The sequence below is a fragment of the Melospiza georgiana genome, chromosome 7 (assembly GCF_028018845.1).
Source record: "Melospiza georgiana isolate bMelGeo1 chromosome 7, bMelGeo1.pri, whole genome shotgun sequence".
Classification (NCBI taxonomy): domain Eukaryota; kingdom Metazoa; phylum Chordata; class Aves; order Passeriformes; family Passerellidae; genus Melospiza; species Melospiza georgiana.
The window spans coordinates 5,727,795-5,743,886 of record NC_080436.1 but is presented as its reverse complement, the minus strand read 5'-3'; the positions used below and the strand labels follow the sequence as shown (position 1 = coordinate 5,743,886).

At 46.4% G+C, this 16,092-nt stretch overlaps 1 protein-coding gene across 1 annotated transcript in view; it reads right to left on the bottom strand.

The window, feature by feature from the left end:
* Positions 1-14,772, bottom strand: part of FN1 (fibronectin 1) — a 53,352-nt gene extending 38,580 nt beyond the window's left edge. The window contains exons 1-11 of the mRNA XM_058027712.1: positions 14,613-14,772; positions 14,263-14,391; positions 12,667-12,804; positions 10,698-10,829; positions 10,453-10,590; positions 7,943-8,101; positions 6,332-6,532; positions 5,344-5,523; positions 3,334-3,510; positions 2,373-2,525; positions 434-562 (exon numbers count right to left, since the gene is read on the bottom strand). Coding sequence (XP_057883695.1) covers positions 434-562; positions 2,373-2,525; positions 3,334-3,510; positions 5,344-5,523; positions 6,332-6,532; positions 7,943-8,101; positions 10,453-10,590; positions 10,698-10,829; positions 12,667-12,804; positions 14,263-14,391; positions 14,613-14,772 — 1,696 coding nt within the window. The remainder of the gene's footprint in view (positions 1-433; positions 563-2,372; positions 2,526-3,333; positions 3,511-5,343; positions 5,524-6,331; positions 6,533-7,942; positions 8,102-10,452; positions 10,591-10,697; positions 10,830-12,666; positions 12,805-14,262; positions 14,392-14,612) is intronic.
* Between the last annotated feature and the right edge of the window lie 1,320 nt (positions 14,773-16,092).

The following is a 16,092-nucleotide window of genomic DNA, read 5'->3' as shown; positions in this document are numbered from 1 at the left end:
CAGGGAGAAAACTCTGAAAGATTTTAGGATAGAGAAAGGCAAGAAAACTGATCCTAGCATCAGGGCCCAGCTGAATGTTTTATCAGTGTTCAGGCTGAGAGCCCTGCTGACAGCTGAGGTACCACAATCCAGCCAGATCACCACAGGCTAACTGCCCTGCTACCATAACCATATTTTACACCATATGCTTGCCACAGTCGTGGTTTTTCTGTGGCAGGTGTGATAACCCAAGCATATGTCCTTAAATTAACAAATGTCCTCTCACTTACCCTCCAGCAAATGCAGTGTTGCTTCTATTTTTGCTTTTGTACAATTCAAGACGGAAAGTGGACAAAGACTGGGCCCAAACTCCCACGCCAGCTTGTCCATACCACAGCCAGTTTGTACAGAGGCACAAAGTGTGTCTGGCAAGGGGGGACAGCCAGTGACTCACCTACAGGATCACACTTCCACCTGCCCCGGCCCTGGCCAAAGCAGGTGCAGTTCAGCATGTGCCCCTCGTCATGGCGCTTGTGGAAGGTCTGGTTCACGTCGTAGGTGATGCCATCCACAATGCACTGGTCTGGGGGAGAGAGCAGAGCTCATCAGCAATAGGTGTGAGCATTGAGACAGAACCTTTCTGCCTGGAACATCATTCCCTTGCTAGATCAGCACACAGACTGATTGTAAGCAGCTCCATCCAAGGCAGAGAGGAGCCCTCCTTTCTGTACTCTGTGACCCTCACAGGGCTGCACACACAGCCCAGCTCTCAAATTCATCTACCAGCACTGTACAAATAAGCAACACTTGCAGAAAAGAGGTCTGTAGGACACAATCCAGCTACAGAACCACCTTTTTGTTCCTTTAGACAGATTCCATGTGTGAACAAAACTCTAAACCACCACACTGACTCTCTGATCATCTCCTCTAAGGAACACCTCAGCTCAAACTCCTCAGCCTCAAACCACTGCAACTACACAAGGAGAAAAGGGCTGCTCCAAATTTATAAAAATACAATGAGGAAGTACAGCCATCTTCATGATGTTATTCTGCTAGGTATCTCTGCTACCCTCTGTGGTAATCTGAAGGCAGAGGCTCATCTTTCCCACACACAAGATGCTGTTGGTGCCTACCCTTCCCTCATAACACAGTAACCAGACCCCATGCTGTAGTACAATGGTATCACTCTATTAGGTTCAATGTCCATCTGGGATCTGGCCTAGAATTCCTAAAGCCAGTCTAATCACAGCAAGGAGCAGAAAGACAAAACAAACATGAAAACAAGTCCAGAAGCAAGTTGTTTTGTTAAGTGGGACCCAAGAGACCCAAGTTCAGGTCTGGAGTCAATCCTGGACCAGCTGTCCTTGGGGAAGTGAGTCCATGATTCCCATGATTTTATTCCCCATGATATTTTCCCACACCATGGGCACAGCATCTGGATAAATCAAGGAGTGCTCAGACCCTCCTGCAGGCGCCAAGGTCTGGCTGCTGTGTTTAAACAGCTCTACTCAGATAACCTTTGCCTTTTGAAAAAGCAAAGTATCTCTACCCTCTCCTCAGCAAGAAAGACCACTTCAACTCCAGAAAGGAACTGCAGAGCTGTGTAAGTGGAAACAGGACTTGCACAGCCCAGAACTCTGAGCAGTGCTTTTCATGCTGAAGGAACACATTTAAAAAACCCCTTCCAAAGCCCCTGAGTGAGCCTTCTCCTATAAATTATATCCCACTTCAGCAGTGGTGTTAAAAGAGTCCTTTCTTGGCCTCTTGACAGCAACCCCCCTGCCTTTTCCAGACATGAAGCCAATGCTGTGAGTTAGCTGTAGGATGATCAAATGTCTGTGCTTTTAAAGTCTTCTTTTTTTGGTACTGCTTAAGTGCTTCTCCACTTGGACCACTCACACAAATGAGTAAATAAATAAGAGTAATCTCCATGCTTTCCTGCCAGCCTTCCATATAGATTAGCCAGCAAAAGGCTAATCCAGCACAAAGGAATTGAAAATTTCACTGCAGAACAATAAAACACAACAGCTCTGCTTTCAAACTTCAGACTAGTCTGGAGTTTTGTCTGTTCCTGAGGCAGGGAGGTGCCTATACTGAGCTCCATGTAAAATCACAGCGCTGCCAATTCCTAAATGTAGACAAAAGTTGGGAGGGATACCATGATCCAGACAAGCAAGGTTTGCTTCTGCTTCAGAGCCTGTTAGGGCTGGAATACACTTTTCCAGCACATAAACAAGACAAGAACTTCACAGCTCCTCTAATCCCCTTACTACTCCAAAAAGTAAACAACAGTTCTTGAGTGTGGGCTCAAACCCACAATGACAGAAAAGGACACCAACTTCCCCCATCTCCTACTTAGAGTGAAGTGGTGATATCCACATGAAATTCAGTACCTCTGAGCTGTGAATAGGCAATGCAGGTCCACTCTCCACGGCCATTTCCTACACAAGTACATCTCATCATGTGGCCCATGTCATGCTGCTTATCCCACTGGTCCCCAACACGGTACATGACACCGTCGTTGGTTGTGCAGATTTCTTCATGGGCTGGGTGAGAAGAAAGCAAGAGAATATTTATGAGGCCACAATTTACAAGATGTTGAGGACTGAGACCATTTGCAATGCCCCTTCATACCAGGTAGTGGTTTCTGCATCTTAACAAGGAAATTTTAGGCACACACTCAAATTTAGGTTCTCCAGCAGATCTACACCAGCAGATCTGACAGTATAAACTTCTGAAGTTTTCAGCTGTAGAAGTACCTACTGTTGCAAAGTCCTTTGCAAAATTAATTTACAAACTGATTCTATTCTTAACTTTGTAGGACTCAAAATCAGAATTACAGGGAGTATCAGAGAAACTTAAAGGAAAAACTCCAAGCACCCAACATTATCTGAAGAAGTAGATGAAAGACAAGAAAAAAATTAACAGCAAATTCCAGCAAGTCTCACAACAAAAAAGTTAAATTCACCAAAAGATTTGATAAAAATAACCTCTACAGACAACTATTATTTGTGACAGAGTAGGGAGGGGTAAAGAAATGGTTTAATTTAAAAAAAGAAAAATAAACTAACTAGTATCAGGAGTATCAGGGAGTATCATGGAGTATCAGGGACTCACACCAGCTGAGGAGCATGCCTACCACTGGCTTGTAGCAAAGAAGTAATGAAAATTGACTTCTCCTGCTAGAGGTGGTCAATGGGGAAAAAAGGACAAGAGAAAACTTCAGAAATGCCTTAAAGGGCTTTGGGCTGAGACTCAGCTCATCAGAAGTCATCAGTATCTGACAGACAGATCTTCACTTTCCACCTCAAAGAACCACGAGCTCCACAAGCCCTTTATGGCTCTCAGCCTTACCAGCCATGGGGCAGAAGCCAAACTTCTGGTCAGCATCGTAGTTCTCCGTGGTTCCACACCACTTCATGTTGTCCCTCCGTCCCTCCGAGGTGCAGTCGGTGTAGTTGCGGTTGTTGTACAGGAAGGGGAAGTGGCACAGAGCACCGTTGGAATTGCCACCCCGCGTCTGGACCAAAACTGCACAAAAAGTGAAAGGAGCAGATGCAAATTCAGCCTGCACTCTTCTCTTAGCATGCACAGAAGAGCTGGGAAAACAAAGCACTAGCACTACTTTTTCCCATGTGTGCCCTGTATATAATCCACAGGCCTCTTTTCTTGGCTTTAATTAATTCAGATGTGGAAAAACAAGCTTTGCACGAGGTCAGTTCAGTTCAAGCTTTGCTCTGGAATGAGCTGCAGAGCCAGCTATGGGAATTCCCAGGAAACAGGGAAAACCAAAGCTTACTGTGCTTGGGAAGCAGCTTTGCAGATGCCTTCTCCCAAGGCCTAGGGAATGAAATAAACTCACAGCTCTCAGCACACCTGTGTTGTCTCTGAAGCCATTTCCCAGTGGTGCCCCTCAGCTCTAAGGGAAGCCTTCACCCTCAGGAAAGGGTTACAGCTCAGTCATGTACAACAGGACAAGCCACAACCTCTCTGCAGGCTGGAAGCCTCAAGTTTTGCAAGCAGCAGTGGAAAGAGGGCTGTAATCTACCTGAACTAATCACCTCTTGAGCAACTCTGCTTTACAAATATTGTAGAACAACAAGACAATTACTGAGATTTTTCTATATCACATTTCTACATTTCTCTTTTCCACAGTGTATCACAAGAAGCCTCACTAAAACATGAACATGTACATGGACAGGGACAGTGTTTGGGTGGTTTTTTTGGGTGTCTGTTTTTTTTTTTTTTTGGTGAAGTATTAGAAGTGCTGCAGAAAAAGGCTTGATTTTATCAGGGAAAAACAACCAGAGTAGAATAGAATTTTAAAGACAGTGTCTATGCAGTGTAAGAAGCAGCATTTTCATGTGGGAACATGAAATATTCTTTCCAAGATCTCAAGAAGCTGCCTGGACACTGTTCCATGGATGTCTGACAGGCACTCCAGGAAGTGCAACCACACAGGTAGAGAGATCTGTGCTGTGAACACTCACCATCCCCAGACAAGAGGCAATGCTGCTGCCTTAGTCATGCCCCAGCTCTTGATCAGTGACCACAAATCACACAAAGAGCACTGCTATATATGGCAGCCTGGCTAGGCAGCCAGGATGGAGGGAGTGACAGGGCTGCACAAACTGTACTCCATGGGCATCCTCCTCTTTGCAGCCTAATATGGGCATTGCTTGAAGCAATTCACCCAAGCAAAGGCAAAGATAAGCATCCCTTGGGCCAAAGCTCCACCATGACCAGGTACTCCCATTCTAAAGTCAGTTCAGAAAACAGGACTCAAGTGTCACAGACATCTTTTTATGAAAAATTCTTTCCTTAGGATTTTTTCTCCTGAGAAGCCGCAGGAACAAAATGTAACCAATGGTTATCTGCTGCTGTGGAATGCAACAGGTGAGTCTGTGATTGGTCTCATGTGGTTGTTTCTAATTAATGGCCAATCACAGTCAGTTGGCTCAGACTCTTTGTCCAAGCCACAAGCCTTTGTGATCATTTTTTCTTTTGCTATTCTTAGCTAGCCTTCTGATTAAATCCTTTCTTCTATTATTTTAGTATAGTTTTAATATAATATATATCATAAAGTAATAAATCAAGCCTTCTGAAACATGTAGTCAGATCCTCATCTCTTCCCTCATCCTCAGACCCCTGTGAACACGGTCACACTCAAGGGTACTTCTGTTGCACCCTCCAAAATCACCAAGACCATACAAGTGCTCTGTCACCAGACAGCCCTCCATTCCCATCCTTGAGTCCTTCCAGACAGCTGGAATTGGTAGGCAGCCTGTTCCTGAGTCCTCTGCTCCCTCCTCCATCCCTCCACCAGGGTCATGTGCATGTGCAGATGCTGTGATTGGAGCTCACCATTCTGCTCAGTACAGAAGGAGTATCTCCTGTCCTGCTCGAAGTTGGAGGTGGTGCTGCACCAGAAGTGCCCGTCCGTGCGCCCTTCGGTGGTGCAGGAGTAGAAGGTCCTTCCATCGTAGGTGAAAGGCAGCACACAGGGCTCCCCATCAGAATTGCCGCCGTACGTTTGGGTCACGGCTTCAGAGAGACAATTCACAGCATTAGACTGCAGTTTAAAGCAATTCACAAATTTCAGGGCTCTACAACAGCAACAGTCCCTCCAGGCCAAGTTGCTGGCTGCTGGGAACCCACACTGACTGCCAAGGAGCCGAGCCAATACACACCAAGAGACAGCTCCATAGCTGTGGCATTCCTCCACATTCTTTTCCAAACATATATTACTGCAGCTCCATTTGAATGAAGTTATTAATGCTGCTCCCCAAGGGCGCTGTTTCCCCTCACCAAGTTATAAATAGCTCACTGGGAAACATTCCTGCCCTAAACAACAAGGCTTCAAATAACCAAAACACTTCGTCCCCACCTTGCACCTTTCTCCAGTATGTTTTCTTGAGAGGGTAATTCTGACACACACACACACAAAGGGTGCTGCTCCCCAAGGGCTCTGTTTCCCTCTCAGAAGGTTATATACAGCTCACTGAGAAACATTCCTGCCCTAAACAACCAGGCTTCAAATAACCAAACCATTTCTTTCCCTCTTGCACCTTTCTCCAGTATGTTTTCTTGAGAGGGTATTTCTGACACACACACACACAAAGGGTGCTGCTCCCCAAGGGCTCTGTTTCCCTCTCAGAAGGTTATATACAGCTCACTGAGAAACATCCCTGCCCTAAACAACCAGGCTTCAAATAACCAAACCCTTTCTTTCCCTCTTGCACCTTTCTCCAGCATGTTTTCTTGAGAGGATACTTCTGACACACACACACAAAGGGTTCTACTTGGAAACTGAGCCACAGGACAGTCCCAGAGACCTCAGAGCAGCTCATACCTATCTCCTGGCAGCTGACTCCATTGCCCAGGCAGGTGCACAGCATCTGCTGGCTGCCCTGTGTCTTGAGCCACTGCATGCCCACGGAGTAGACGATGCCGTTGTCGGTGATGCACTGCCCGTAGGGCTGGGGCTGCGGCTGCTGCGGCTGCGGCTGGTACAGCGCCGTCTGCACGTTGGTGATGCTGGGGGAGCCAGAGCCTGCAGCACAACATGGCACAGGAGGGACATGTGGCACTCAAAGCTCAGCAACAGAAGGCTGCCATTAAGTGCTGAGATAATAAAACCTCGGGCTCTCCAGCAGACGGAAGGCACGACGCTCGCAAGCTTCCCGAGACGCAGCTTAATTATTCCACTTTGCAAATTTTGAAATTAGAAGAACGACTCCCCCTCTCTGCTAATGACAGCCTCTGGCTGCCAACCCTGTAGAGTGGCTTTAGAAAGCATTTCATACAGTTTAGAAAGTCTTTTTCATACAATTGTTTAGAAAACAATTTTTTGGGGAAAAAAGTTAGTTGAAGGAAATGTAGAATAGAAAAATCAAGGTCAGTGACAAGAGAATAAAAATTACCAAGGGAGTAGGGAGCTAAGGCAAAAAGGATTAATATTGAATTTTTCATTGAGAAACAAGGAGAACAAATTTAAAATGTATTCTTTTACTCAGCAATTTTTAAATTTTTTAAATCTAAGTTTTTAGCACATTACCATTTGAAATAATACTGAGAGACAAGAGGCTCGTTGCTGTCTAGATCATATGAATTTTTGTTAATGATTCCCACAGGAACCTCCACAAATTCAGCTCTGCTGAAATAGGGGAAGTAATAATGGAAACCCTTGAAAGTACTGGCATCCTTGAAGTGCTACTCATTTTGAAATTTAGACCTTCTAAGTTTTAAGTTAACCTGCTGGTACCAAACAGTTAAAGGTCATTTACCAAGAAAAATTTAGTGCAGGCACTGCAGGAAAACAGAAGCCCTACATTGCACTCACTGATAAGAAACCTAGATCCTTAAAATGACAAGAAAAAGAATTTAGGAGCTGAAGATGTAAACCTTGGGCAGAAAAAATATGCTACACGTAAACTAGGCAATATTTCATACCAAAATTACAAGCTATCTCATGTACAGATACTAAACAGCATTGTATACATTCCTTGACATTTCTGGGTTTTTAAAGCTCAGCCATTAGTAGGTGTATTTATCATGTCAAAGAAACCAGATGGTCTCAGTGGGGTTTAAATAAAGGCCATTTCAAGAAAGTCACCCTGAGGGGAATACATAAAGTTCAAACATTAACTTGGAGTGCCATGCTCCCAAGACAAAGATAGTTCCTGTGGATGCAGGGCCCTGGATGTGATTTACTGCCCTGTGATTGTGCAGGCAATCCCACCTGTATGTGCCAGCCCCATTTGTGCATGGAAACAAGGTACCAATTAATCTTATCTCCACATGCACAAACAAGGAGCATCTTCTGAACTCTGACCCTCTTTGCTGCTGATCCTTCCCAGACAAGACTCCAAAAAAACTCAACTGGATGGAACAACTCAACTCCAAGCCCTGACATGTCAAAACATGCCATTGCTCTTGTTCCAGGCCATGATGTGCCACTTACCAGTGCTGGTGGTGTGCAGGGCCGTGTGCCTCTCACACTTCCACTCTCCCCTGCCATTCCCAGTGCAGACACACTGCAGCAAGTTGCCACGGTTGTCCTTCTTGCTCCAGGTGTCTCCAATCCTGTAGGAAGTCTTGGTGTCGTGGTCATTGCAGCGATCTGTGTGAGGAACAGGACTCTCAGCTGGGCCTGCACTGGGCAGCTTCCAGCACTCCACCACCAACTCTACCAAACAAGCTCATCCTTTAAAACCTGAACTGAAAGCACACCTCATTCTCTAGAGCCCACTTTTGCAATTCCTACATGAACTAAACTGCACAGGCTGAGAGCATCCCAAAATCCTGCAAGATTTCCATTCACTTCCAGAGCTGTGCTTTCCACTCGGCAGCCATTGTCAACATGAGCTACTTTTTAAAGTCATTCTAAACCCATTCTGTCCAGCACACACCTTTAAAGCTAAACTTGCTTTAATGACACTTTTTTGTCTTTTAAGAAAAAAAAACAAGAGTCTTTGCAGCTTGGTCATTTCATACACGGGGCTCAGTTCAAATTCTCTCTCTCATATGGTAGGGACTAAAACCTGTTTGAGGGTAACATGTAAAATCCCATTTCTTTCAAAAGAAGCCTGCATGAAGCTGCAGAGAAGTTAATACAAGCTGCTCAAGTAATACCAGGAGTACCAGACTTTCTAAATCTCTTTAATAACCCACAGCCCCCAACGAATTGAGCAAATGGGTTCAAAGGACACCACAACAAACTACTTTTGTCTGGATGCCAGATCCACATGGATTAACTAGTTCTTCTTCCATTACAACATTTTACCTTCTTATTCAAGGGAAACTTGATACAGTGGCTCAAATATAATCACAGATCAATGAACATGGATTTATGAAGAACTGTGGAAGGACAGATGCATTAAGCCAGATTGCCACTGAGAGAGCACATGGGACAGAATGTGAATGTAGAAAACATGTTACTGATTCACACTGCTAGAATGACCAGGAATTGGGCATTTGCCAGAAGTATGGTAAATTGGTGAGGTATTCATCATGCAATTTTGCAAATGTGAAAAAAATGTGTCTAATGGACACACTTCTCAACAAAAAGCTGAAATGTCACGGAAGCAACCAGCTGTGATTCTGGAAAATGCTGGCCATAAAAGACACATAACAGCAGCACACACTTGAAGAGTAATGTCATTTTGTGGGCTAGAGGTATCATTTTATAGACATAAATTTGAATTTCTCTATTCAAATGTAATTGGAAAACAAAATGAAAAATGAACAGCTCCTTATACTGCAATTTCCCCCATGATACAACAGCACAGACTTGAGTGATGGAAAGAAAGCTACTGCCAAATGCATTTTATTAGTAATAATAACTCCTCCAAAATTCACAAACAACACATTCTGTTTTATTCATTCCCATTTGACAGCTAATGATTTTTCCCCACATGTCTTTAACAGACTTAATATTGTGAAGGCTGGGTTGATTTTTATAGCTCACTTCTTGACCAAGTCTGTCCAGATCTTACATTTTAATCTCGGTCTTCTTTAGTGTCTTATTCTTTACTGCTGCTTATATCATCAGCTCTGCTGTTTATATCAGCAAAAATCCATTATTTGTGTGCCCCAAGGCAACTGAATATGAGGCAACTGAAAAGCTACAGAAGAGTTTCTCAAACCTTGCATAACTAAGGTATAAGGTACAAAGTTAAATCTTCTTGAGGCAACTGGTGTAAACCCGAGACAGAAGTAAGGTCTGTAGTAGAGCTAACAGGACTGGAACAGAAGGTCAATAAACAAGCAAGATTTTGGGTTTTAAAAGTCTTGTTTGCTCTGCAAATACAAATAAAATGGAGTATTTATGGTAATCTCCCTCAATGATGCAAAAACTTTTTTAAAAAATTCACCTGTGCTGCTGGAGTGGGAAATGGGGTGGGAAAAGCGATAGGTGAGATGATAGAGCAGGCAAAACAAGCCCTAACACAAATTAAGCAGTAAGACAGAAAGAAGTAAGAAAATATTTTAATCTTGCAGATCCTGCTGTTGGAAAGGGTATTTAACTTAAAAACCACTTGATTGTCCCTCAGAAGGCTCCTCAAAAGCACAGAAATGATGTCCTGGGCTAAATGCTCTGCCATTTTGTGGGCCAAGCCATTTCCCTGATTTCCTGGGAGATGCCTGGCTGTGGCTCAGCTGAAATACACATCCCTTACACCTTTCTCTCTCCATGAGATTAAATCCCCAAATAATCCAGGCACCCTTGTCCCAGCACCGATGACCAGCTCTGAGGAGTGTTCCCAGACTGCAAATGGTGACCAGGGCATCACCACAGGCCTCTGTCCCTTCATCTGCTTCCCGTTATTCCTCAGGGGATGCCTGTCCCTCTCAAACTACTGTTACTTACACAGGGCAGACGAAGGAATAACTTTCCTTGCCCATGCAGGATGAAAAATAAGTAAAAAAAGAAAAAGAAGTAAGCCAAAATAAGTGGAGGCTGGCACTTACTTCTGGAGGTGCAGGTGATGCGGCCGCTGCCCTCACCGAGGCAGGTGCAGTCCACCATCATCCAGCCCTGGTAGGGCTTCTCCCAGGTCTCTCCCACCACATAGGATGTCCCGGCCGTGTTGTCGTAGCATCGCTCGGCTGTGAGGGGAAAGCGCATCAGAGCCCACCCAGGGCATTCCCACACAGGGAGGACGAGGAGAAAGGGCCCACACGCCCTCAGGGAGAAGGAAGGAGCAGCCACTCACCCACAGGTTTGCAGGTCCACTCGCCCTTGCCGTTGCCCAGGCACACACACTCCAGCATGTAGCCGCCCGTCTCGTGGGGCCGGCGCCATGTATCGCCGATCTTGTAGGACTGGCCGCCCTCATGGCAGCGATCTGTGGTGGCACACAGGGGAGATGAGGTGAGGGACACAACAGGGACAGCATGGTGGTGACAAGGTAAGGGCTATCTGGCCAGGAGCAAATGGGGTCGGCTGGGGTAAGGGGCAGCAAGGAGGAGGGACATTGAGGAGAATGAGGGGGGACATTGGCCTGTAAAATGGCGCTCAACATTTCCCGCCATTTTCTGTGGGAGCCCACTATTTTCTGCACTTCCCAAGCCCTGTCCTCTCCCCTCAGCTAACTTCTCCATGTTCCAAACCCCAGCCAAAGCCCGGCTGGTGAAAAGGGAGTGCCAGGGACTGATGAGGCCCTGTTTCTCCCTCAGATCCTGCCCTCAGGCTAAGGGCTGGCAAGAGAGGGTTTGCCTCCATCTTGTTTGAGGCTGCGCCACTTGGGCTTCTCTGTGGCCATTCATGAGGGACATGGTGGCCAGGACAGCATGTAGTGCTTGGTGTGACAGCCCAGTGGGAAATCAAACCTCTTTTGTGACAGTCCAGTAAGAAACCAGACCTTTTTTGAGGTTTGGAAAGCCTGCCCTGGGAAGGCAGATTCCCGCCCCTCAGTGCCCCACAGCTCTGAGGCAGCCCAGGCTGAGGGAGGGCAGCAGGGTGCAGGGCAGTTTGCAAACACAGGGTTTGTTTCTTTGGAAGAATCCGAGACAAAAAAGAAAAAAAAAAGAAAAAAACAGCCACATCCCATCATTTAGTAAGAGCCAGTAAAATGTTTTGTGGGCTCATTTGTGAAAGCAGGGAATCTCAGCGCTCTGAAGATTGATTCAAAGCCAGTTGCAGTCAGTGGGACTCTCCAGTGAGCTCTAAACCAGGCTGATGATGAGGAAACAAGGCTTCTCTTACACTCGCAATTTCCTTACTGACTCTTTCTCTTACAACACTTATCATCCCTGCCCAATAAAGTGCCATTAAATTCAGAAGGGCTCCAGCTTCACTTGTTAGATTTAATGCATTATTTTTTTCCCATGCTACAATGATGGCTGGTTTCCGAGTCCTCTGTGGCAACACTACTAAGGTCTGCTTGAGTGTCTTAAACAAGAAACTGGATACTTTTAACAGCAAGACTTTTCTCAAAAGGTACCTCAGAGACTTTAAAACCTCAGTCTAAAAATCCTGACACACAGCAATCTTCCTCTGGGCTCACAGAAAGTCCAATTATGAATTAAGGGGAAATTGTGAACAATTCAGTGACTCAATAAGGAAAGGATTTCCAGACAGAGACATGAAACAGGAGCTGGGGAGAAAGGACCAAGGGAAAAGAGGGAAGAGCAAGAGGAAAGTATGGGTCAGGCTAGTGAAAAAGGAGTTGCAGAAACATGTTAAGCTGCTGTCTGGATATCAAATCCCAGTTGCCTTAGAGACCAGTGGTCAATGACATTTTTGGAGGATGAAGGACTGGTTATCAGGTGACATTCATTTATTATCATTTATTCTGAGTAGTCCCATTAATGCTGACTGTGTTGTTTTGACCCATCAGCTGCAGAGCAGACTTTTTCTCCAGTCAAAAAACTACTTTTATACTTGCACCTGTGAAGATGTAACACACTCTTGTACATAAGTTACTAGACTGTATGGCTGGACACTAACAGTAATTTTTGACCTATGTTTTCTCACACAGCACTTGACCTCTTAAATAAAAAAGGAGTTTGGTTGTGCAAATGTACACGGGACAAGGACTTTAAAATTAAAAGCTTTAGTAGGCTTTGGATTAAAGCCCAATGCAACTGTGGCTAACAGGCACTGGGAATAGTGTGTAAATTGCTCTGGAAAATATGACTCTAAGGAACAATAGCTCTAGGAAGAGGCTCTTAGTTACATACTGGCAATGGTGCAGCTGATTCTGCCACGTCCAGCTCCAATGCAAGTACAGTCCCAGATCATGGAGTCCTTGGGGCGCTCATAGGTCTCCCCAACCCGGTAGGTGGATCCAGTGTATTTGTCAAAGCAGGTCTCCTCAGCTATGAGGGAGAAAAAAATAAAAATCAAATAATCAGCTTCATGTAACCACACACCAGTAACATGCACAGTCAACAGAAACACATTCCTTGCCTCCTCACACAGATACTCCTTTTATCCTGGGGAAAAATGCCTATCAGTCTCCTCTTTCCTCATGGGATGAAACAGCAGAGAGGAAGTTGGGTGAAATTTGGCCCCTCAAGGCCCCCATGATGCTCAACAACCTCAATAACCTCTTTTTCCCTCCCTCAGGGAACCAAAAGTTGCACATGGCAGGCATGCCTGAAAGCATCAATCCCAGCTGTTTGAAGCCAACAGGAGAGAAGACAGGAGGGAGCAAACAACCCCTGGAAACTGTGTGCTTTGTCATGCTAATCCTCCTCACTCTGATTTAGCAAAAACTGTGTAGATTAATCCCAAATTCTGCAGCAGTCCCACCAAAGTCAACAGCAAAGTTCACTACTGATGCACAGGTGAGTGATTACAGTGCTGCCACCAGACTCAAGATGTGAGGCAGAACAACTTTCTGCACTTCTGGACAGATAAAGTTCATTGTATCATAAGGAAAACTTCCTACTGGACTTCAAAACTGTAAAACTTAGGAATCTCTGCAGGGGAAGGAAAAGTAGATTGAACCCTCTTTTAGGGAGTAAAGGGACTGAGTACTCCTTAAAATACTCCAGTCATGAGAAAGGCAGCACACAAACCACGAAGAACAGATGGCTGAGATGCTCACATCTGTCTTACATGAACACTATCAGCCAGGAACCAGTTTTTCATCTCTTCTATCTCCAGAGCAACATAAAGGAATTATGGCAAACCAGTGGCTTCAGCCCAATAAATACAGATAGATTGCATCTGATAAACTGAACTACACCGAATCCTGGAGAGACGCATCCTCCAGCAGACTTTGCATTTAAACTTCTTTCCGTTCCCTAAACTTTTTCCGCACAGACTAAACAATCTCATTTTACACTCAATTATAGAAAGCTCACAGCACGGCCGGGAGGCTGTGGAAAGTTGTAAGTTGAAATATTTTTAAACAAGCTGACGACACTGCACAGCTATGAAAAGTTGGGGTGAAGCAATCAAACAGAGCAGAGCCAGAGCTGCAAAGTGACTCCAGATTTGAACTTCCCCGTGCGAGTCCAGGAGTCAGTTCAGTTCATTATAAAGAAGAGGTTGGCTCCAAAATTAATGTTTAGATCCAATCCTCCAGAGAGATGAGTGATGTTTGGCTCAGGGTTCTGGTGGCAGGCCCATCGCTAATGAAAAGCATTTCTTAAAATCCCAAGCCAGATCTTCAGTGTAATTGAGTGTAGATCCCATTACTGACCCTAAGTACCAAACTTCAGTGGAAAGCCTGGGCTGCCAGCCCTAACTCGTACAAGGCTTGGCTTACTCGGCACCAAAAGCCGCGCTGGGGTCTCGGCGCAGACAAAAGGGGCCACCAAACTTACGTTCGGGCTTGCTCTCGCAGTTGAACCCTCGGCTCCCACCGTAGCAGGTACAGACCAGAGTGTTCCCCAGGTAAGTGCGCTCCCACTGCTGGTTTATCTGGTAGTACCGTCCATTGTCATAGCAGGTCTCTGGGGGGAGAGGACGAGGAACGGGGACGCACAGAGGGAAGAGAAAGCAAAGTTCGGCGTTACCGAGGGCAGCAGCCGGGAGGGAAGGGGCGCGGGGCGCACACGTGTGCGGCTCCGCCGAGCCGAGGGGCGAGCTCGGGGGTCGGACAAAGCGCCCCGGGGCCACCGTGCCGATCCCCGCGCCGTGCCCTGCCCCTGCCGTGCCCGCGGGCGGTACTCACGCTTTCCCTGCGCGGCGGTGTTCTGCGGCAGCGAGGTGGTTTGTGTCTGCGCCTGCCGCCGGCTCTTGCCGCCGGCCCCGCGGCGCTGTCCCCCCGTCGCCGCCGCGGCGCCCAGGCAGAGGGCGAGCAGCGCCAGCCGCCACACGGTGCGGCCCGGCATCCTGGCACGGCTGGGCTCGGCACGGCTCGGCACGGCACGGGCAGCCCGACGGACGGCTCGGCGCCGCTGCCGGGCGCTATATAGGGCGGGCTGGGCGGGAGGAGGCGGCCGCCGCCGCCCCAGCGCCCATTGGCCTCGGCACCGCCGGGGGCCGGGCGGGGGCCGCCACCGCCCCGCCGAGCCCCGCCGGGGTGGGAGGCCCGGCCCCGCTCAAGCGCAGCGGCCGTGCCATTTTGTACAACATCTGGCTGAACAAAATGGCTTTTTTTGAAGGGAGAGGCAAACTTTTCTTTTTTTTTTTTTTTTTCCCCGTGGAGCAGCGCTGCCAGTAAGCGGATACTGCTCCGTTCAGGAGGAGTAATGTTCTGCACGGGGGAGAAGGTGAGGTGTAACATACGGGTTGGGAATAGCAACTCTTGAGTGATGTTTTATCTACTGCTGGCAACTCAAGGTTAAAAGCTTTCACACCTCGCTTGGAAAAATCGGTGTCGCTGCATTCCATTCAAAATAAATTTAACACCCTCTTTGTCTGACTTTATTTCTTGCTGTCCAAAATCAACTCTGAGAACAAAAAAAAAAAAAAAAAAAAAAAAAAAAAAAAAAAAAAAGGTGAAAGAAATACTAAGTGTTGAACCTTTGTTAAGTAGAAGGGTTCTTCAATGTGATGCCCCAATGTAACCTTGCTGTACATGAATTTTGTCAACCTCTTCCATCTGTCTTCTTCCCATGGGCATCTCTGGTGCTGCGGGGAGGGGCTCTTTTCCCTGGTTTGAAGGAATACTGCAAAGCAGAGAGTGTGAACAGCAAGTGTTGCTCTCAGGCTGCCAGTGAGCAAAGCACAGTGCATGCCCCATTCTGGTACAGTGCCTGGACCAGCACCCAAGCTCAGACCTTACAGGAAGGTGGTTTCATGCTTCTCACACTTATTTTGTCTTGGCAAAGGGATTGTTAATCTAAAAAGTCTGCTGGCAGTTCCCAATGTCTAAAAGCAACTCTTCAGACAAACCTGAGTGTGAAGAAGCCTACAGTGTTTCCAGACATCTTTAAGGTGCACATCCACAATTTTCCATAAGAGTTCTTCAGCATGTTGAGCCCCACGCTCTGGTTCCACTTCCTGCAAACTCTCTGTGTTCTCTTTACTGACGTGCCAGCAGTAACAACACTGCTGGGATGAAGGCTATGGCAGCAGGCAGAGTACTGATCCAGAACGTGCTCCATTCCAGGAAAACACCTACTTGTGATGTCAGGTATCTCTTTTCAAGGAAATTTCCTTTCCCCTGTATGAGGATTGCCCACAGATACATTTACACAAGCTACTCT